Source organism: Patiria miniata, unplaced genomic scaffold (assembly GCF_015706575.1).
Source record: "Patiria miniata isolate m_02_andy unplaced genomic scaffold, ASM1570657v1 HiC_scaffold_3, whole genome shotgun sequence".
NCBI lineage: Eukaryota > Metazoa > Echinodermata > Asteroidea > Valvatida > Asterinidae > Patiria > Patiria miniata.
In genome coordinates, this window is record NW_024037069.1 from 33,954,967 (window position 1) to 33,976,819 (window position 21,853).

Below are 21,853 nucleotides of genomic sequence, written 5' to 3' on the forward strand. Positions count from 1 at the left end.
AAAGCGTAGTGGAGTCAAACGAGTATGGGACAGAGGTTAATTTGCAACATGGCGTTGAAGTAGAAGCACAAGCAGACGAATCGCGAGCAGACGATCGAGAAAATTTGTACTTTTTAGATATTTTTGAGAGTAAGTTGAACCAGTGTTATGCCACATGAACGTTGTCGGAATAAATGAAATAAAATCTTCAAGAAAATATCCTTTGTATGTAAACTGGGTTGAGAATACACAACAGACGAATAAAAAACTGATCCACTTACGGTCTTCTGACCGTGAATCCGTCAATTCTGGTCGGGGTTTCCGTAGCGACAATCGGTATGGTTATGCGTGTTAACGCGATGCGCGCAGAGCTAGTGTCGTACTTTGAATCATATCATCTTGTGATTGCCGAACTCAAGTTTTTGTCTGAAGTGTTAACACAACATCCTTTGAAGAGTGAAGGACGGCTTTACAACAAACGTGGTAAGAAATTGTTTTCACTTTTCACTCAAACATCATGTCAAAGCATGGGCGTCGCCAGGATATTTTCTAGAGGGGGGCAGGGACATGTTGCCCCCCCCCAACTCATTAAATTTACACCACTTTGTCTTCGCGCCTCTTTTTCTTTTCTTTTTTCTCTTTTTTTTCTTCTTCTTCCTCCTTTTTTTTTTTTTTTTTGCTTTTCCAGGGGGGGGGGGGAAGTGCCCCCCTTGCCCCCTCCTCGCTACGCCCATGTGTCAAAGCCTTCGGTAAATATTGCAGGCCTAGATTCTTGAGATGAGTCGGTGGGGCTTATTTATGGACTCGGGTTCGGAGTGACAAGCATTTGGGTGAGACTTCATTTCCACAAATTCAAAGTAAAATAAAATAAGAAGTTGTAAGCCAGCCTTTACATAAATTTGTACTATAGGCCCCAGTATATTTTTGAAAGTTTTTGTTTCTTTGCTAGAGCCATCCAATAATGCTGGCAGTCCCCTATTTTAGAACAATTCTTTTGGCAAATAGGGACCTGGGTTAAAAAAAAAACCAATGAATATAGGCCTAATGGTTGAGTTCTAAAAAGAGTTTCACTTATAATTCTCACTGAGACTGAAGGGGGGGGGGGGGTAATAGACTTGTGTGGTTTAATTTTTTTAACAACTGCCTGTACTAGAGATTTGGGCTAACCACCGATAGGGGAATCTCTGGCCAATTTTTTCCTGTGGTGATGACAGTGTATCTTCTTTCTAGTGGCATTGTGATGTACATTTGTATACAGTAATCGTAGGCTATATATTCTTTTTTAAACCTCAGGCTTTACTAATTTTTTGTAAACACAATGGGCTAACTTCCATAAGAAAGCCCCTGGCCATTTTTTCCATGGTGATGCCTATTACTTTCTTGACTATTTTCTTTTTTTTACCACTGCTTAATGAATATCTTTTTTCAATGTGTTGTACATGTATACAGTAACTTATTTCTTGTTTAAACCACAGCCTGTGGTGTGTTTTTATTTTTTTTACATTCTATATCACAATGGGCTAACCACCCATAGGGGAACCCCTGGCCATTTTTTTCCATGGTGATGCATATCTTTCTTGATAAGTTTTTTTTTTTACCACTGCTTAAGGAATATTTTTTTTTCATGGTGATATACATGTATGTATACAGTACGTTTTATTTCTTGTTTAAACCACAGCTTGTATTGGTTTTTTTCACATTCTATATCACAATGGGCTAACCACCCATAGGGGAACCCCTGGCGATTTTTTTTCCCATGGTGATGCATATCTTTCTTGACTACTTTTTTTACCACTGCTTAAGGATTTTTTTCATGGTGATGCATATAGTAAACTTATTTCTTGTTTAACACAGCCTGAAGTGTTTTTTTTTTACATTCTACAATGTACATGTATATCACAATGGGCTAACCACCCAAAGGGGAACCCCTGGCCATTTTTTTCCATGGTGATGCATATCTTTCTTGATAAGTTTTTTTTTACCACTGCTTAAGGAATATTTTTTTTTCATGGTGATATACATGTATGTATACAGTACATTTTATTTCTTGTTTAAACCACAGCTTGTATTGTTTTTTTTTCACATTTTATATCACAATGGGCTAACCACCCATAGGGGAACTTCTTGGATTTTTTCCACATGGTGATGCATATCTTTCTTGACTACTTTTTTTTACCACTGCTTAAGGATTTTTTTTTATGGTGATGCATATATTAAACTTATTTCTTGTTTAACACAGCCTGAAGTGTTTTTTTTACATTCTACAATGTACATGTATATCACAATGGGCTAACCACCCAAAGGGGAACCCCTGGCCATTTTTTTTCCATGGTGATGCATATCTTTCTTGATTGTTAGGAGGCGCAGACAGATGGTTTCAAGAAGCTGGCATAGGCCAAGTACTAGCTAAATGTAAAAAAAAAACAGAAGAAACGCACAAACCGAACACAGTCATAATCAATTTTTACCTGCCAATATTAGCTTTTGCCCTTCTCCTGCCTCCCGAGTGATACAAATACAATGTTAAGTAGATTGTGTATTAAAGGGCATCCCACAATTTTGTGATTCTGTTATCATAGTATCCTAGAGGTTTGTTTTTAGTGAGGTCAGAGGCAACTTAATATGGGTCAAGGCATTGTTTATGCCGTGCAGCGGCAGACTAGTTACCCATTCCAAACCTATTCATACTGTGAACAGAATACAGATTATATATGTCTTGTCTTGTTTCAGTGTGAGGTGCTGGTTCTTCCACACTTTCCTCTGTAGCCCACACCTTGACAGGCCTTTGGCCTTGTGATTGGCGATTTGCAGAAAAAAGGCACCAGTGGCTAATGTTCAACTTATAAATGTTATAAATCTTACTGTTGTTATTGTCCTAGAGATTAAAACAAACCTACCATCTTTCTTTTCGATATATGTTTTTACATCATGCACAGGTTTCAAGTGGCTAACTTTTTCATTTTTTTCTTTCAGGTATGATGTCCAACTGCGGGGTAACCTGACAGGCTGAATGTCAACAATGGCCGAGTCTATCAAGCTTTTGCAAAGTCCCTCGGAAAAAACCATGAGCAGAAACAGACTTCAATAAATGTATCATATGCCAAAAGGTAACCAATGAGAATCCAAACAATTTTACTGAGGCCAGTTTTAAAACAATATCTGCTGTTATAGATGTTAGACAAGACTCAACATCTTATCGTCTTCAGACAGAGATTGACTCCAAAGATGATTTCCTCAAGAAGCAACCAAAATGGCATCGTTCATGTCGTGGCAAATGGACAAGAACCAGTATTCTCAAAACGGCCAAGGACACTAGTTCCACATCACCTTCATCTGTATCGACAAGACAATCAGTGCTTTGATGTGTGATGTTACAGAGCCCCTTCATACCGGCAAGGTGTTCTTTACATCGACTTTGAAACAGATGTATCAAACCCATCTGTCAAATTGTGGCCTCGATACGGAATCAGTGGCTCAGTATCGCACATCTAGTCTCAAAAATAGACTCCAAAAACACTTCGGCTCAATTGTTCTATTTGTGTCTCAAGGAGGTCAGCAACCCGACTTGGTCTGCTCTGCTCAGATGTCAGTTGTAAAACTTGTACAAGCTTTGAGAGCTCTAAGGAAAGATGTAGATGAAAACTACCTTCGCATTGATGTTGAGTCAGAAGATGAGGAAGATGACAATAGAAATATCCTTGGTGAGCAGCATGCTGTCGAAGCCAGCAAATCTTTTTCCAAGACATGCAACTGGGATATTCCAATACAAACGCTATGAAGCCAATATATGCACATAACAAACTAGTCAGTGAACTGCAGGTTTAGCTGCCACTTGGGCAACATTTATTAAATAATCCTATTCTTTCTGAAATAAGTCAGATGTACTTTCCTACTCGAGGAGGGTTTTTTAATGAAGACTGAATTCATTATTGGCCACATTTCATTTAGATATGCGGTGAACCCCTGAAAGAAATCAGTAAGTTTTATTGAGCAAAAAATATATTTCCTTTTTTTTTTTTTTTAAATAACATTCCGACAACGAATACAGAAAATACAAGGGACAACTTTTTTTTTTCATATTGTGGCCATCATGTAGATTTTGGTGAAAGGAACATGCAGGCAAAATCTTCACACAAATCGGCTGACACTGGGAAATCATACACAGGGGTTTCTCCTACCTGCTACGGTTAAGATTTAACCAATGGTGTTCATCCGTTTGTGTAGGGGGCAATTTTAATATCTGAAACTCATTTGGGCCAGATTTGAATAAAAATATACCTTTTTTTAAAGAAAACTTATTAAAGATGCGTTTTCTTGTTTTTATTACGCAAAAATGGCTGCCATTGTGGATTTTGCAAAAATTCTCAAATAGCCCCAATGTGAAATTTTGTACAAATACTTATCTACCACAAGTCACATTCTGAGCCAAATTTGGGTTCAATCGGTCGATTATTGATGAATTTATTAAAAAAATCATACTTTTGATGTTTTTTTGGGAGGAAGTGGCGGCCATATCGGATTTTGACCTAAAAATGCGTTTTCGCCGGGTCAAATTTTAATCCACCGTCCAGATTCTGAATCAGCAGGTCTTACTGCATACGAATATGTAAAAATATTGTGGGGAGGAAATTGTGTAGGGTTAACTCATTTTTGGGGTTCTGGATCCCGGACTATTACTTTCTTTGGAGCTAATTTTATAAATATCAGGGGCGGATCCAGGAATGTTCGCAGGGGGGGGGGGTTTCATCAGCAAAAAAAAGGAAAATGTACACAGGTTTTTTTCTCCAGACACTTGGCCTCCGTAAAGTCAAAAACTGGGGGAGAGGGGGAGGGGGGGTACCATATTTCAATAGGGTGCTGTTCAAATTCGACGATTATTAACACTACATAACAGAATGGTGTACCGCATTTTAAACAAGCGGACATTATACCAGTATAATTTTGTAATTTTAATTTTTTTTTATGGACACCCCCCCCCCCGGATCCGCGCCTGCATATATACATGTCCTGTACGAACGAAATAGCAGTCAACGGTGGCATTTTTAGGCGATGACTTCAGAGCCTAAAAGCACCCTTGCAAGCTTACCGCCTGAACAAAGACTACTATTCAAACTGCATCGCGAACAGGAAACAAATGTTAGAAAACATATGGGCATTTATGCATACTGAGAAATGACGCGTTCCCGCTTCAATGGATGCCGAAATATTGGCAATGACGTAGGCCTACTCAGTAGGGGACGGAACGGGGAATTCCCTGGCATTGTGATTGTTTCTTAAAGACCGGAATGAGGATATTTGCTGGACCTTAATAAAAACATGGTTGTGTGAGCTTTTGTACACTTTCACTCTCCAATCAATACTCATCACGCACAAGCCCGATTTTGAGAGGAAAAAAGCTCAGACCCAATTTTTCTGTCGACATATCCACATGATAACTGAATGAAGCATGTCTCACGTACAGGCTAAAACACAGTTCGAAAGTTTAACTAAACTCGCTCTTGCAATGACCACACACAACTAAATCTCCACTTTGCACAGACTTGTTAACAAGTCCTGATCAGGTGTCGCTGAAATGAAACTCGGCACACAGAACTTATTTGGTTTTATAGGGATAAAGGTCCTGACTGACATAATTCATTGAGGTACAGGGGCGGATCCAGGAATTTTCGCAGGGGGGGGTTCATCGGCCAAACAAATCTGAAATGTTGACACTTTTTTCGCCGGGCACTTGGTCTCCGTAAAAAAAAAAAAGCGGGGGGGGGGGAGTTTGTACCATACTTTCAATGGGGGCGCTGTTCAAATCCGACGATTATTTACTATATCACAGAATAATGTACATACCCCTAACCAAGCTAGCGCTAAGTGCAAGGCAGACATTATTACTAGAAAAAAGATTGAGCTAGCGGGGGGGGGGGTCCGGATTTTTTAAAGGAATTTCTACGGGAAAAAAAATCAATTTGGGACAGAGCTGGGGGAGTTGGACAGAGCTAGACCCCCCCCCCCCTACCCCTCTTGATCCGCGCCTGAGATATGTCTGGTATTTTAACTTAAAGGTCACATTTCTAAAAGTAACTTTCCCTCCTTCAGTTGCTATTATAAACATTAGTATTATTATTAAAACTCATCATACAATAATTTCACCATTGGCTCGACATTGATCAAGAATTGACTGGACCACATACGTTTTAAAGAATCTCTCTTAATGTTTGTCAAAGGTTTTTACCCCTGGCAGATATTGGTATTACACATAAAAGGTTCGATTTTGAGTTGACGAGAAGCGCTTAATTTTTTAAGATTGCAAATGAAATAATATAGCCTAGTCGATCATTGCAGTGACTAGGACACTGCAGCGTCTAAGTTTTATTTCCTTAAACAGTGCACTATGTTCCTGTTCCTTATAAGATTTCGGACGACACGAAGTTATCTATTATATGAGCGACTTTCAGACAAGGAAGCGAATTGTGGGCCAGTGTTTGCTTTGCCACACAGCCCCGTTTGATATGGTTGACTCAAAAATGAACTCATTTCATGTTCATTGTTTTGTTTTCCCTTTGCACTTTCTAGAACGCATTCACGTCTACATGAATATCTAATCTCCCACCACAAGTTCAATCTGAACGTGACCTTTACACGCTTTTCTTACTTGCAACTGCACATGTATTTCGTCTGTGAAGGAAACTAGTTTACTTTCTGTACTGCGCGGAACATGGCGACTTTTGGGTTTCGAGTTGTGATCTGGTTAGCGAATTGACGTCCAAGAAGACATATTTCCGTTAAACAAAAGATAAGATGGGTTCTCCAAAATGTCTTCTCCTACTCCCGGTGTTTTTGTGGGCTTGTGCCATTCTTCACACAGGTAAATATACAGCTTCATATGTCAAAATTACTACCCGGAAATAAATAAATTAAATTTTGGTGTATGTATATTGTGACAAATGTGCATGTACTATGTACATATCGCCACTTTGTTTAAATGTTAAAGAAGGTTCTGAAGCAAGTTGGACAAAATGGCACTAAGACACAAATACAATGGCCTTTCAAGCTTTCAAGCTACAATATTTCAAGCTTAATCATCCGGAACAATTCGTTGAATCAAAAGTAAGAAAAAAGAAAATTAATGCGGTGAAAACTTGAACGTGGGCGTATTAGAATTTTTTGCCAGATTATTTATAAACGAGGCTTCCCCTCGCCCGCTGTGCGGGGGGGGGGGGGGGGGGGCTTTGCCGCCTTTTGCCCGCTTCGCGATCGAGCAACTTGGGAACAACACATACACGCCTGTTTGTTTACGGTGTAAATCGAGGATTTCCTATTGTTCCTCATCATCGATCTTTTTTTTCATCCAGCAACAGCTCTCATTTGTTTTGTACACGTTTCCTAACCGAGGTCGTCCTCGATTTGGCTCCTGTCCTCAATTGACATGTTAACATGTGTGTCCCCAATTTACACCATAAACAAACACACATAAGTGTGATCTGTTACACGGTACCCTGTGGAGACATGGGTATAACAGGGAACACAAGATCGAATACGTCTCCACAGGGCAATTTCTATCGGTGAATAAGTCTCCACAAGGTTATCACGATATAGATATGTGGATTTTACTCAAAAGGTAGGAAGTTTGAAGGTGTGGATGGGTCGCAAATTGAAGTATTTTATGGAAGGGATCTTAACTCCGAATTTCAGTCCAGGAAAATACATTCTGGTTAAAATAGGAGCATTTCGAAACTACACTTTATAACTCGAAAACTTTAGTACACGAGAACAAAGAAATGACTCCACAAGTATACAAATTCCAGTATGTATATATTTGCCTGCAATTGGGGAACCCCTACATTGTCCCTCTTTTGTTTGTACTTTTTAGAAGACCTCCCATATGTTTTGTACACATCGCCAAATTGGGGACCTTCGGGAAATTGGGAACCCTATTGTCCTTTATTGCTCAGCGTCCCCTTCTTTTATACTTCATTTTTAAGTGGTGTTTAAACTCGCCTCGTAATAAAGGAACGGTGGTTTAATAAATTGAACATATTTTACACTGCTTAAGAAATACTGTGTTGATACATCATTGTAATTTCTTTTTTATTGGCTTCAATTTGTTTTTAATGTCATGTGCTACTTGGTTTTTTTCTTTCTTTTTTTACGTATTGTAAACATGTTGGGGAAGTGTCATTAAAAATTGTTAGACTTAAACTTTAGGGAAACGTATTAAAACGTGATTTTCTTATTTGTCATAATTATATTCCTGTGTAGGTTGTGCCAACCTGTCATATCACCAAAATGCTAAGAAATATGAAACCTATGAATTATCGGCGGGTATTTCCATCTTTTTGTTTCAATTTTGATTGTAGGTTTATCCGTTGATCTGAATTTGCGAGACAAGACGGCCACACAGAGTAGCACCTACTATGCCCCTGAACTCGACTTACGTCTGGTTGCGGACCGAGCACTAGACGGAGTTATCTCAACAATTTCACACACGCGTAAATATTTTCCAAATTGAATATGTATATGCTTTATAAAACCCTTAGGGAAAGTTTCGAAAGTTCCATATTTAAATGATATTTTTAATTGATCGAAAAAAACATACTATTTAAACAACGTATTAAATTAAAAACCTACATCTTGAGAAGGAATCTTAGGTATATATCAATGATTTCTTCGTCAGGAGCCTACCGATGTTTGAGTGAAGAAAAAAATCAACATTACGATAAACTGTAATGTTTAAATCAAGTACTCAATCGAGTTTACACCGTACAAGGTTGCAAACTATTAAAGGCCAATGATTTCGCCTCAAAGAAGACGCGTTTGAAGTGTGCATTACTAGCGAGACATGAACGGACAATGTGAAGTTCAGCCTTGTACACATACCTGACAATATATGCCGAAACATTTCATGATGATCAAAACATCTCTGACCTGTTAGTGAAGAAGTAAATTGTATGATCCGTCTGTAAATCTAAACAGTAAGTTCGTTTCAAATGAACGCAAATGACATGCTGGGTTAGTATTTTTTCCAGTGGTGTAGCAAGGTCATTTTATTTGGGTGGTGAGGGAAAATACATGAAAAAAGAAAATGGAGCGCTTCATCCGGTCCCCGGGGGTGGGGAGGGGAACTGGACACCATCTTGTTATGGGGGCTCTGTTCAAAGCGATACGATCAGGCACTATCGGAAAATAAGTAGTGCTTTTCATGGCGGCACAATTGCCGACGTTCGCGTGACATTCCAAAAAAAGCACTTGTTTAAAAAAAGGACGCTCCCCGCTACAGCACTGTCTTCATCCCTTCTTCCAGAAATGTCTCTTCCTTTTTCCCGCCTATGATACTTTTGTATCTACTTACTAATGATAAAACCATATTTTAATGAATAATCTACACAATGGTTTCAACTTATTTTCATACTTATTTTCATTCAATTTTCGCCAGTGTGCACCGGAAACCAATGGTGGAGAGTTGATCTGGAGGCTGTGTACTGCTTGACAAGAATCACTGTAGTTAACACAAATGTTCATGGTAAGTCTAATAATACGTGTGCAGTAGCAAGCAAGATAGTTAATTTTATGAATATTATCTTGGGTGGGCATTCATTTAAAGACCTGATTTGTATTCTGAGGAAAACTGTTTCATCAAGTTACTGCAATTTCAGCTCAGAAGACATCGTGGATGGAAAAGTGAAAATAGAAAATCGCGACGTTTGTCTGATGGCGATGCCACGCGTATTAAACTGAGACAGAAACTTCAATTCGGCCACTGGTTTTGGGCTTTTCATTGAGACCCTTCTTCAAAATTCATTGAGGCGCAAACAACCTAGAATGTTGATGGGTGTTTCGGGCAATTTTTGCTGTTCATCCATTTATAAGATTATCAATCCGCTGTAACTTTACGAGAGTCACTAGTTTATTGCACGCACTATTAAAAGAGTGAACATCACCTGTACATAAATCACAAGGGGAACAATCCTGCCCATCATATGATATCATATGATTTAATTGAGAGACATGCGTAGACACACAAACAAGCACAGAATAATGATGGAATTATTCAAATCAATTAAGACAATGGTTAGTGGACTAGAGTATCATTCAGAACAACTTACAGTAGAAGAAAGATGACCGGAGGCCTTGGAACGACCGTCACGACGACTTATCTTTTCAGGACAATTTTCGTTATTTTGTCGCTGGGTATGAATCTAGTTATATTTAACCTCGTCCCCAGGGTGTCGAGCAGTACCCGTCCACAATAACCTTCTCTCTGACCCTGGTTTTTGATCATTTGCATGTGCAAGATTTTTGAACACGTAAGCTAGTGAGGAATAGTCTGGTGCCTGCCTGTGCATTACATTACGTTTGTTTTCGCATGTGGTGTCTGAGGTAAAAACAGCATCATTTCGTAGCGCTGTGAGTTATAAATGCACGATTCGTTCTTAAGTTAAAATGTTAAAATTTGGCCCGCCACAATGCAGCATCACATTTCATATTAATATGAGCAAACTAGAAAGGAAATGAGTATTTTTGAGAAGGCGTGGACCATAATTACAATGATTGTGAAAACACGTGATGCACGTTGCAAATAACAACACTTACTACGCGATATAAATCCATTACTAGCAAATTGCGGTATCGAATCAGGATACAGGAAGAAAGTTTCTGAACCAGGGCTCACTTTTTGAAACGAGGTTGGAAATAAAGTGAGCACTGGGGACGAGGTTGAGTTATATTTGGTCTGCGGACTCCAAACTTGTTGGAGACTGTAGCCACACTATCCAGCTCTCTATCCATGTAAAAGATGAGCCTCCATTACCAAATACTGAATAACAATCTCACCTTTATTCGCATACGAGGTCGTCGCTGGAAATCCGGCGACAAAATAAAAAAAAAACTTAGCCTAGTCGGATGAATGTTCCAAGGCGTCCATTAAGCACCAACTGATTAGCATACTGTAGCCTATACCCGTGAGAGGTCGCAGTTCGCACTTTGTACAGCATAGCGCGTGCTACTATTTATTTTAGCGGCCGACCATCGATCATCGGACACTATTTTCAAACGCCTTGACCAAAGTTAAGTTTGAGATTCATGTATATTGACTCTAAACAAAAAGAAAAAAGACACACGCAGAAAAAAATCCTATGCACTTTAATTACTTTTAAATTGATTGCACCAGATGGAAAAAGGAATTAAATTGAAGAATGGTGAAAATGTAGTCTCTAATGCCGATAAAAGAAATAGTATGCCTACAGCGCGAACCTGAATAGCAAATCTTAAATCATGTGTGCACGAAAACGGGGAGAAAAGAAACACCAATATGAACAAAATCGAAACATCTGCATGAGTCTGAAAGCGTGTTGATAAAATTAAACGTTTTTGTTATCTGAAATTGGCCGGGAAAATCTATAGTATATTGATGTGACTTCATTGCAGGTCATAGACTGACAGGTGCCATAGTACGGGCTGGTTTGAGTTTAACTCACTCTCAGAACCCACAGATAGGAGATGCAGTCACAGGTTCCCAGGCAACTACTGGAGCAACGATTCCTTTCACATCAAACCAAGCCATCTCTGCTCGATACGTTAGTGTGGAACTGTCGGGGCAATGCCTTCAACTGGCTGAAGTCAGGATTAGCACAGAAGACGTCATTACAAGCGGTAAGAGTATAAACCTTGTCGAAGACGAGTCAATAATCTCAGTTGCATTCCCAATCATTGTGACCGATGATACAGGCGGCATCTCAGCAATGTTAGTGTGATATAAGAGCCTGGACCACATTTTCACAGACAAATCAAGTCTTGCAGTCACAAATAGAAATATTTGATCTGTTTGATAAAAAAAGGTTGATAAGAGGTGACTCTCGTGCTGATTTGCAGCCATCTAGAGGCCTATTAGCGATGTATTTGGTCACGTTTCCATCGGGATATTTTGAAATCGTCCTCACGAAATGATTCAGTAAAGAGGGGCTGGCTTAAAATAGGCGATGAACTAAACGGGCGTGTCTTTTTACGCAACTTTTACCTGGCTTTCATTATATCCAGTATGTTGGGAGGTATATGATTTTCACAACTATTTTTTTTGTACTGTATATAATGTTCACATTCATTTGTTTGCCGTAGTAATAATGCAAACAACTGTGAGTTGTAATACTTTGACAGTCAGCTACCTAATATCCATGCTCAACATTTGTTTTCCATAGTAACGCAGTCATATGTGGATGATACAAGTAGGAAAATCAGCTGGTCTACCGTTCCCTGTGCTGATCATTACAGCGTGGAATATGCCCTGTTCAGCAGGGATCACTGTGAAAGCATCAGTTCACCAACATATGATAGCCGCTGCAGTATGTGTCAGGAAAGCACGGCTACTCTATATGATCTGGTACCATATTCTCGGTACACTATACAAATCAAGGCTTCTGTATATGGTGCATACGGACCAATAAAAACAGCCACCATAACATCCACATCATCAGGTACAGACGTTACTCCAGCCTGTTTCCCTTTTTTTTTTCATTTTTAATGTAACTTAAAAACTTTCAAACCAAATTGCGACAATTGTAGACAATTGTTTTATTCCCTTCTTCACCCAAATGCAATATTCTAACCTTCTGGTAATTTACTTTATATTGCAGCACCGACTGGGCCTCCCACGTCTGTAACACCTGGGTCTCAAGCCCAACGCAGCCTAGCCTTCTCCTGGAGCCTCCCAGCATGTGGAAACCGAGGCGGTACCATTACAGGATACGACTATAGGCTTAGTACAAGTGGAGCTGCACCAATGACTGGCCAGACTACAGCAGGCCGCTCAGTTACAATAGATGGACTTACTCCCTATACCTCTTACATTTTTCAAGTTGCTGCAAGGACTAATGATGGGACTGGACCGTACAGCGCGGCTGTAACATCAACAACACAAGAAGCAGGTAATCTATGTTTTCCGTTGTTCTTCCTCAAAAAAATGTACCTATATCTTCTCCTTCTCAATTGGGTTGGATTCTAATTTCGATGCGGTTGTCTTGCGGTTGTTTGTGGATTCCATACACAGTGATAAAGGAAATTCCTTCATTCGCACTCATTGCCGGTGCCGATATTCTATATCGTTTTCAAGAACAAACCGATTACTCGTTGTGGTGTTCAATTTCAACAGCGCCCACAGTTCCCCGCAATGTTCGCATCCTGTCGACAGATGACACGTCCGTCAGTCTGGGCTGGAGTGAACCAGTTCCAGCGAATGGACTTATCTTGCACTACAATGTTCGCTACTGGAGGAAAGGAGACATGCAAAACATGAAGACTGATCTAATTGTCATAGGATTGATGCACAGTAGCACGGGCCTTGAAGCCGGTGTGTCATACCTGTTCGTGGTATGTCATATTCTTTATGTCATATTCTTTATTTTTCTATAAATCGGTACAACTATTGACACTACAATATGTTTCTTTTTGTCGCAGAAACTACTTTTCTTCCCAATAGAAGCAAAAAACTAAACGGTTTCGTTGACTATAAACTATATTAAGTTCTGCATAAATTTTTACGATCACACTCGAAGCGGACAAAACATACCTTGTGGTATTATGGATTGCAAAGTAATTTTAAACGATTGCGTCAGAGGTGTCGAATAGCAATACATTTATAGGGTTTGACATGATATTTGCAGGTGCAAGCTGTGACGTCTGCCGGTCCAGGCCCTTGGAGTGAACCTATCGAAGCAACGACAACAATCGGAGGTAGATTATCGGAAATTTTATTTTGTTCATGGAAATAAAACTAAATAAGGATATAAAACAATAATCATATCAACTACAATGAAATAAACCATTTATTTTACTGATTCTTGTATATTGTTTACGAGGTACTTAAATCGATAAACGATGTATTATATAAGTATATATATTGTGCTAAAGTTCATTTTTCATTTCCGCAGTTCCTGGACCTGTGGAGAATCTTAACGTCACATTAAGGACAGAGACATCTATCACTTTGGTTTGGGACCCGCCACTACAGCCGAGAGGACCATTCACTGGTTACGTAGTATGTATAAGCCCACATACCCTTGTGACGAAATTGTATGCAATACAGATTTGAAAAAAGCAGAAGTATAAACAGTTTCTGCTTATCAATGGGGAATTGAAGAGGCGTATTTAAGGACTACTTGGGTTGAAATTTTGCTTCCGACAAATTATTTTCGCACGATGTGAAAATATTGCCTTTGCGGAAGGCCCTCCTGGAATGTTAAACCCTCGAGTGTTTTGTTTATTTGTATATTCAGGTATAGTAAGTAAGCAGCTCGCAGCAGTTCTACTCTTTTTTATTTTACGTACTGCATGCACACAGTGGGAAATAATCTATCACATGTTGTTTTCCTAAATCACAACAGAATCAATACAAACTTGACAAAACTGAATTCCACCTCTAAATTCCCTTTTGTTAGGTAGAGTATCGTATCTTGGAGAGGCCTTATCGACCGGACTTCACGGCAGGGGACACATACGACACCAAGGAAGCTCAGATTTCACCCTTCACAATAACCAACCTGGAACCTGGTACTAAATATGAGTTTAGGGTGTTGGCGAAGAATGAAATGTTCACAGGAACTCAACACCGAATGTTGGAGGTTTACACAAAGCCGTTGACGGGTAATAATATTTTCGTTTTTTAATTAATTATTGTCAATACGTATTAAACCTGTGCGATTCGTTTGATGATCAATACGACTACCACCAGGCGGGGTTTAAAATCCGTTTGGAAATGTATACCCTTTGGCGACTTCAGTGAAAAATTGTCTTGTTAGGCCTTTGTAGTACATAACGGAAAGGTTAGGTCAATTTCAATTTTAAAATTGCATGTCAAAGAGAAAGAGATATCGGCTAGAACGAAGTCTTGACAGGAACTCTAAGAATTTGACTAGTGTATACAAAGCCACAATCAGGTATGAAGTCTGTGTCACCGAGTAGATTATGAATTTCAGCCGATCAGTAAATGAAAACAGGCGTGAAGAATACTTTGAAACACTGACTGATTCCTCGGTTGGTCTTGAGAACTGAATAATGTCTACTCGTTTTTTCAAAGAAAGGGAAAACAACAACAATAATGGCCGACTGTTCCAGTTTCAAAAAGATTCCATTTCAACTAAAATTTTCTATTTATTATCACAAAATATATTTACTTTATGTTCATTGTATATTTTACCCATCTTGAACTGAATGACTAGGACAATTGAAAAAAAGATTTTGATGCTTTTATTTAATGAGAAAGTGCAATTTTTTTATTTCAACAGATCCACCTGCTCCACCCAAACCCACTCCAATTCAAGAGAGAACAACAGACATGACAGTCACAATCAGTTTGGCAGCTCCAAAGTTTGCTGTGTACATAAAGTAAGTAAACAGAAACAACCCTTTTGTTTAGAAAAAGACGTCGATTAAAGAAATACTTTTAACACAAAAACCTATTATAGCAAAATATAAATGGGATCTATTGTAAGAGCAGTTACCAACGTTTTTGAGTTTGTTTATCTGGAATGTTTTTGAAAACCCGACCCTTGTTACGATCAATAATTGTTTTAAGTTGCGCCATACACCTGCAATGCTTAATTTCCGTTGCGGGCATGCACATTTCGATGTGTTATGGTATAAGGTAACATGTCCGTTTAAAATGTAGTAGTAGACAACATCACTAGCTACATTTAAAAATCATGTATTTTCAATTAAATTGGTTTTATTACATTTTATTACAGATCATACGTTATTCAGGTTAAAAAGGCTGGTACGTTGTCTGTGATCAAGAGAGATGTTCTCGTTACGAGGCGTTCTGAGGACCACGTCGACGGTTATATTGCAGCTAAATTTCCCAAGACTAGCCTTCCTGCTGAATTCGTAGTTGGAGACTCTAAGATGTATGGCGGCTACTGGAACGCACCGCTGCAGCGAGATGCTGTATACAACATCCGTGTTGGGTCTGTTACCAAAGGCAACGAAACTGTGAGTTTCCATATCAAGGTTTTGCCCGCAAATGTCCAAAAACATAACAATGTTTTGCCCGAAAAAAATATCAACGAATGCTTATTATTTGCTTACGCTGGACGGTCGTATTAATGGTGTATGTTATTCTAATTTAATAAGCCTCTGTTCTGGTGACATCACACTTTGTTTACATGTGTTTTTTTGTGGGAGCCTGGTAGGAACGACGCTTTCGTAGCCCAATAGAAACGTGCACAAGTAAACAAAGTGTCACGTCGTGAAAAGTCCACTCATAGCAACACGGCGATTTTAGAAGCTGATATGGTTCCCCATTTTGAATGACAGTTCTTTAAGTTTAAAATACTCTCTTGGCAGAAGCGATTTATTTTCCCATTTCATGTTCCCGATGTTTCTTACCAAATTAGTGATACCAGTTTCTTTCACTTTCTTTATTTACATATAATGTCGTGATTACAATGTTCTTCGTATCGCTCACTTTGAGTCACATTGTCGTTCTACAGGAAGCCACGGTAACATATTCAGAGCCACTGACAGTCATTGGTAAGTATATATGGTGAATGTATTACAGAAGAGCAAAATACGGTAAAAGTGCTAATGAATTAACTTACTTGACTGAAACTTCTGAATTTGTTTTAAGTGCAAAAGCCGGAAGATGTCACCCCATCAGCGAGTGGCAACAGAAGCACCATTGTCGCTGCCGTGGCTTGTGTGATAGTGTTCGTCTTGGTTCTAATCATTGTCATTGGGAGTGTGGTGTGGAGAAGACGAACTCGCCAACATGCATCAAATAGTTCTCTAGTACCTAGAACTATGGAACTGGTAAGTGACTCTCATAGCATGCAATTTGGTATTGATTATTTGTTCATGTGATTAAAATTTGTATCTAGTTATGAACTGTAAGGTACAAAACTACGACTGTTTATTGGATGAGTTCATGTGTTTGTTCTGATGTTTGATTTGCGCAGTTAATGTTGCGAAAATAAAGCAACCAAAAAACTCTTCCACCTAAATTTCTTCTGTCATTTGAGCTGACTGCATGGCTTACTTTCAATCATTGTTAAGACTTATTTTAAAGTTGTTTTAACAGACCCTTCAATAAATTATTGATTGTGCAGCTTCAAAGGGATTGTCTTGAAATGTTTTTTTTTTATTTCCTAGGTTGCCAAACCTACAACCTACGAAAATGACCAACCGAGAGCTGTCAACCCCGATGGCGAGATATATGAGGATGTTGGGCTTCCCACCTGGGCCAGGAAACTGGAAATCAAATTGGAGAATTTGATCATCGATGATGAGATTCTTGGTAAGGGTAACTTTGGCGAGGTGCGGGCAGGAGGCGTGAGGATCGGAGGCCAGGTCACCAAAGCAGCCATCAAAACTCTCAAAGGTAACTGTACTCGTGATTAGGATAAACAGATCATAATTGCTGGTCCAACAGTGCCAGTCCTGTGTTCTCTTACTTCCTGATGTACTCGGCGACTGACTCACTCACTGACTCACTGAATGTTACATAATGATCCCATCAGAGATAAACCAAGTCACCCTGCAACGACGATGAAGGGGCTATAAACAGATGCCTGAAGAGGCTTCAAGGAATAGCCATGCTGAATCAATAGCATAAAACTGTGTGCGTTATGCAACCACAGACTGAGTGAAAGACTGACTGAAGTTCAGATAATGTCCTAAATTAAGGGTTTAGGTTCCAGCTTGGCAAACCTAGTGTTGTTCATCAATCAAGTACTGACGATTTGACTTCCTTTTTTTGGCAGTTTACTTGGTCTTGAAATATCTACAGTCCTTCCCACACTCATATAAATAAGTAGAATTACAAAAAGATGTAACTGTAAAATATTTAAACATTTTAGGACTGGTACTTTTTTTCTTTCCTAGATACAGACAGCACCTCTGATGCTGCTATGGACTTCAAGGCGGAGTTGCAGACAATGGTTGGCATCAAACCACACCCTAATATTGTACGTCTCCTTGCCGCATGTTTTCATGAAGGTAAACTAATCATGATTTCTATACCAGAAAAACAACCCAATGTTTACATTTTGTAACTACTTTCTGCAAGTCAAGACTGGGCGTTTGGCAAGGTCAGAATTGAACCAGCTATTTGAATTAAATATGTCCAACACACACGATCAAACATTTTAACTGCTTGAAACTAGACAAGAGGACATACTTTCAGGTAAAAAGCGTTAGTTAATTGGCCGACCGGACTTTTGTCAATCGGATTTTGGTACCCTACGTAGAATCACATCACGAAGCAAAGCAAATTGAAAACCATTGTTATATAAATTATTGCAATTTAAGCTCAATTGTTTGAGAAACCACAACGTATCCTTATTCTAGCTTTGATAGAGCTTTAACGTTAACAACACAATCTTAACTCTGTTTATCAATCTGAATTTTGATGACCTTACGCAGTATCACATCATAAAGCGAGGCTTTTTCAAAATAAAAACCCCTTGTAATTATTTTTCTTATCAAAGGCATTCTGTATGTGGCACTGGAGTTTCTTCCCAACGGCAATCTTCGTGATTATCTGAGGAGCATTCGCCCGAAGCAGAAAGGAGCTGGCGATTCAACTGACGGAGCATCTCCGCTGACTTCTTCAAACCTGTTGAAATTTGGCACAGACGTTGCCAAGGGAATGGATCATCTGTCCAAGACAGGGGTAAAGTGCATTTTCCTTCATTTTAAATCATTCCAACTTGTGCATGTGTTAGTTTGAATACCACAGCTCTGTCGGGATTCCAAGGGAAAATGTCCTTTTCCAAAGGCTAGTGTAGTGACAGGCGAATGTTTACTTGAGGCTTGCAGTGAATGTTCTGGAGGTCACTTAATTGTTAGATAATTGCAAATGGTCGATTGAAATACTTGTCCTTTTTATAGATTATCCACCGTGACTTGGCTGCAAGGAACATACTTCTGGCCGACGACCTGACCGCCAAAGTGTCTGATTTCGGCCTTTCACGAGGGGAGGACATCTACGTTCAGAAATCCTCGGTAATGTACAGAATGTAGAATCATCTTTAAGGGGTTAAGTTAAATGATAATGATTAATCAATATGAGAGAAATAACTTAATTGCTTTTGGTGAACATTGTAACAAACCATCTAAAGAATTACACAAAAACAATCATCTCGGTGTTGTTTGGTGTCAATCAAGTACTCAAGAAAGACGATGTATACCAATCATACATTTCGGGTGAAATTCTTTCAGTTTATATGGCACCTCATTTCATGAACTGAGTTCTAATATATGTTCTTTTGATTGTAGACCAGGATTCCCGTTCGCTGGTTGGCCATCGAATCTTTGACACGTCGTGTCTACAAGTCCAAGAGTGATGTGTAAGCAAAGGAACATACTTTCGTCACAGAATTTGATTCTCACGCAGTTATTTTAGATCACACAAATAAGGCACAAGCATTTTGGTCATTTGTCCAAAATAAGTCAAGCAAAAAAGGAGTTTCTGTCGTATTGCTATTAAAGGTACAGTCCATCATTTGTAATTTGTGCATTTTGTTCGTTTGATTTTAGTGCAACATAATTTTGTCACAGAATTTGATTCTCGCACTGTTACTTGCTTTTGAAACATAGTATTTAATAAAAACTTGCATTTGTGCTTTGCCGTGCTCAAATATAGGCTACGAGACTTTTGTTCATTTGTCTTAAAAATTACAAAGCAAAAACCATATGAACTTTATATAATTACCTCCGCCAAGGAGGTTATGTTTTCATCGGATATGGCTTGTTTGTTGGTTGGTCAGTTTGTTGGTGTGTCTGTTAACAAGATAACTAAAAAAAGTATGGGCGGATTTGCCTGAAACAATGTTTAAGGGGGCCCTTGGTACAAGTACAAATCGATTACATTTGGCCTTGGCGGAAGTTTGCGCTCTCTGAGTGATTTTCTAGTTGAATATGAGTTTAAATCAATGATTTTCATCGTTTACCTCAGTTTTCTATCCTAGGTAAACAAGTATATCGTTCTGTTAAAGTATTCCCATTTTCATATTTAAGAATCATCTGTTCGTCCTCTGTTAATCTTGTAGGTGGTCATTTGGTATCTTGCTGTGGGAGATAGCAACATACGGTAAGATATTAGGTTAGATTAGATTAGAAATGTATTGTCCGCATCATAAAAATACAGAAATTTAGTTTCCATTGGCTCATTGTAAGCTGGGATTACTATCTTCTGCTTTAAGATAGCTGCTAATACGAACACTTTGGTACTAATGAATCAAACTTTTAACTATTAGTTGATAAATGTTTTTAGGGTCCACTCCATATTCTGGTATTGAGAGCAAGTCACTGGCCGAAAGACTGCTGGATGGATACCGCATGCCCAAACCGGACAACTGTGCTGATGAAATGTAAGTAAAAAATAATAGTCTCCTTCAGCAGTATGACTGCAGATTTGAATTAACATTCACTGAATTATTCAAATATAAACCTTTCAAAAACCATAGTTGCGATAATGATAGGTAAGAATTTATTGTAAAAAAGCAACAATTTCAAGTGAACAGACAATTTTCAGAAGTTTTCTGGGGGCAGCGAATACTCAGAAATAAGACGTTCAGACATACTTAGGTAACTGTTACAGGTGCTAATTTAGACCCTCACTTGGACTCTCATTTTAATTTTCTTTGTATTTGTATTGATTCAGTTACAACCTGATGTTGAAGTGCTGGCATGAGGTGCCAAGTGAGCGTCCAACCTTCAAAGTACTCTACCAAGCTCTCGAGAAAATGAACTCCAAATCGTATGAAAATGTAAGCATCATGCCGACTTGAAAATCAAATTTCATGAACACTTTTCAGGTTACGGATCTCATAAATATTAGATACATTGGATATCTTCTTTTACCGAAATGAACGACAGATGCAAATGGCAATAATTATGTATTTGTTTGGGTATTCTCTCAGAACATTAAAGTGAACCGTGTTTTCTTTGATATACAGATTTTGTTTCGTCTATTACTTTGAACAGTAAGGCAATGCAATATTTTTGATTTTTTGAAGGTTGTCTTGTCACCGACTGTCTACGAGAACTTCATCATCAAGCATGAGTTTGATGACAACTAGATGACGTCAATATCTTTTGATACGCTGTAATGCATCATCTTCGAAATTACTCAAGAAAGTGGTTCAGCATTTTTCCCGATTGTTTTCAGTGTCGGATTTGAGTGTTAGCATTAACGCATACTTTCATTTGGTAACAATGTCAAGTAGAATATTTTAATCATCTAATGTCCTTGTACTCAGTGGATCTTAATTCATTCAGGATTTAGCCTCTTATATATTTGGAACAAGACTTACTAAACATTTTTACATTTATGATCAAATTTACAACTCGGTTTGAAGTAAGCATTTACATTATGTTAAAAATCGTAGTAGGCTGGTTAGAGTATTGTTGAAAATCTAAGAAAGCTTTCGTAGAAGACCATGTTTCTAAATGTAATATTGTATAGCGAGGACGTACCGATGTATTGTGTATAATTCACTTCTAAATTATTGCCATTAAATCAACAGTTGCATTGTATAGCGAGGACTTACCATGAAATACCGATGTACTGTGTGTAGTTGACGCCTGAACTATTCAACTTTTTGTGTAACGCGGGGATATTTTGTATTGTAAAATAAAGTGATATCAACATTATCTACATTGATTAACAATGGTGTATGTACAAACCATTTTGTTATTTTCAATATAAATGTAATACTGAATAATCTACTCCTTATGTAGCTGTTGGTACTGATAGAGTTTTTGTCAGATCAAAAACATGCAAAATATTTGGGACTCATTCGTCAAGCTTCAATGTATACGTTTGTTGATATCGTATTGAAGACAGTAGATCAGTGGCATCTTTGTGTGGCCCAATGCAGTTATACTAATTGTTATT

At 38.6% G+C, this 21,853-nt stretch overlaps 1 protein-coding gene across 1 annotated transcript; it reads left to right on the forward strand.

Moving 5' to 3' along the window:
* The first annotated feature begins 8,809 nt into the window (after positions 1 to 8,809).
* Positions 8,810 to 21,079, forward strand: LOC119736736 (angiopoietin-1 receptor-like). The gene is made up of 22 exons (XM_038210748.1): positions 8,810 to 8,837; positions 9,404 to 9,490; positions 11,395 to 11,619; positions 12,162 to 12,437; positions 12,597 to 12,887; positions 13,112 to 13,329; positions 13,623 to 13,692; positions 13,890 to 13,996; positions 14,397 to 14,601; positions 15,243 to 15,342; positions 15,702 to 15,949; positions 16,450 to 16,485; positions 16,583 to 16,764; positions 17,104 to 17,332; positions 17,842 to 17,949; positions 18,441 to 18,625; positions 18,844 to 18,957; positions 19,231 to 19,301; positions 20,004 to 20,044; positions 20,228 to 20,324; positions 20,618 to 20,723; positions 20,973 to 21,079. The coding sequence occupies exons 1-22, from the start codon at positions 8,810 to 8,812 to the stop codon at positions 21,033 to 21,035; spliced, it is 3,087 nt and encodes a 1,028-aa protein (XP_038066676.1). The 3' UTR covers positions 21,036 to 21,079.
* The last annotated feature ends 774 nt before the right edge of the window (positions 21,080 to 21,853 follow it).

What these genes read in the sequence shown, in the direction of transcription:
- LOC119736736 (XM_038210748.1), top strand. Translation starts at nt 8,810, where the DNA reads ATGAACGGACAATGTGAAGTTCAGCCTT. An exon ending in ATCAACAACACAAGAAGCAG is followed by an intron (nt 12,888 to 13,111) that starts GTAATCTATGTT and finishes CAATTTCAACAG; the next exon opens with CGCCCACAGTTCCCCGCAAT. An exon ending in TACCTAGAACTATGGAACTG is followed by an intron (nt 16,765 to 17,103) that starts GTAAGTGACTCT and finishes TTTATTTCCTAG; the next exon opens with GTTGCCAAACCTACAACCTA.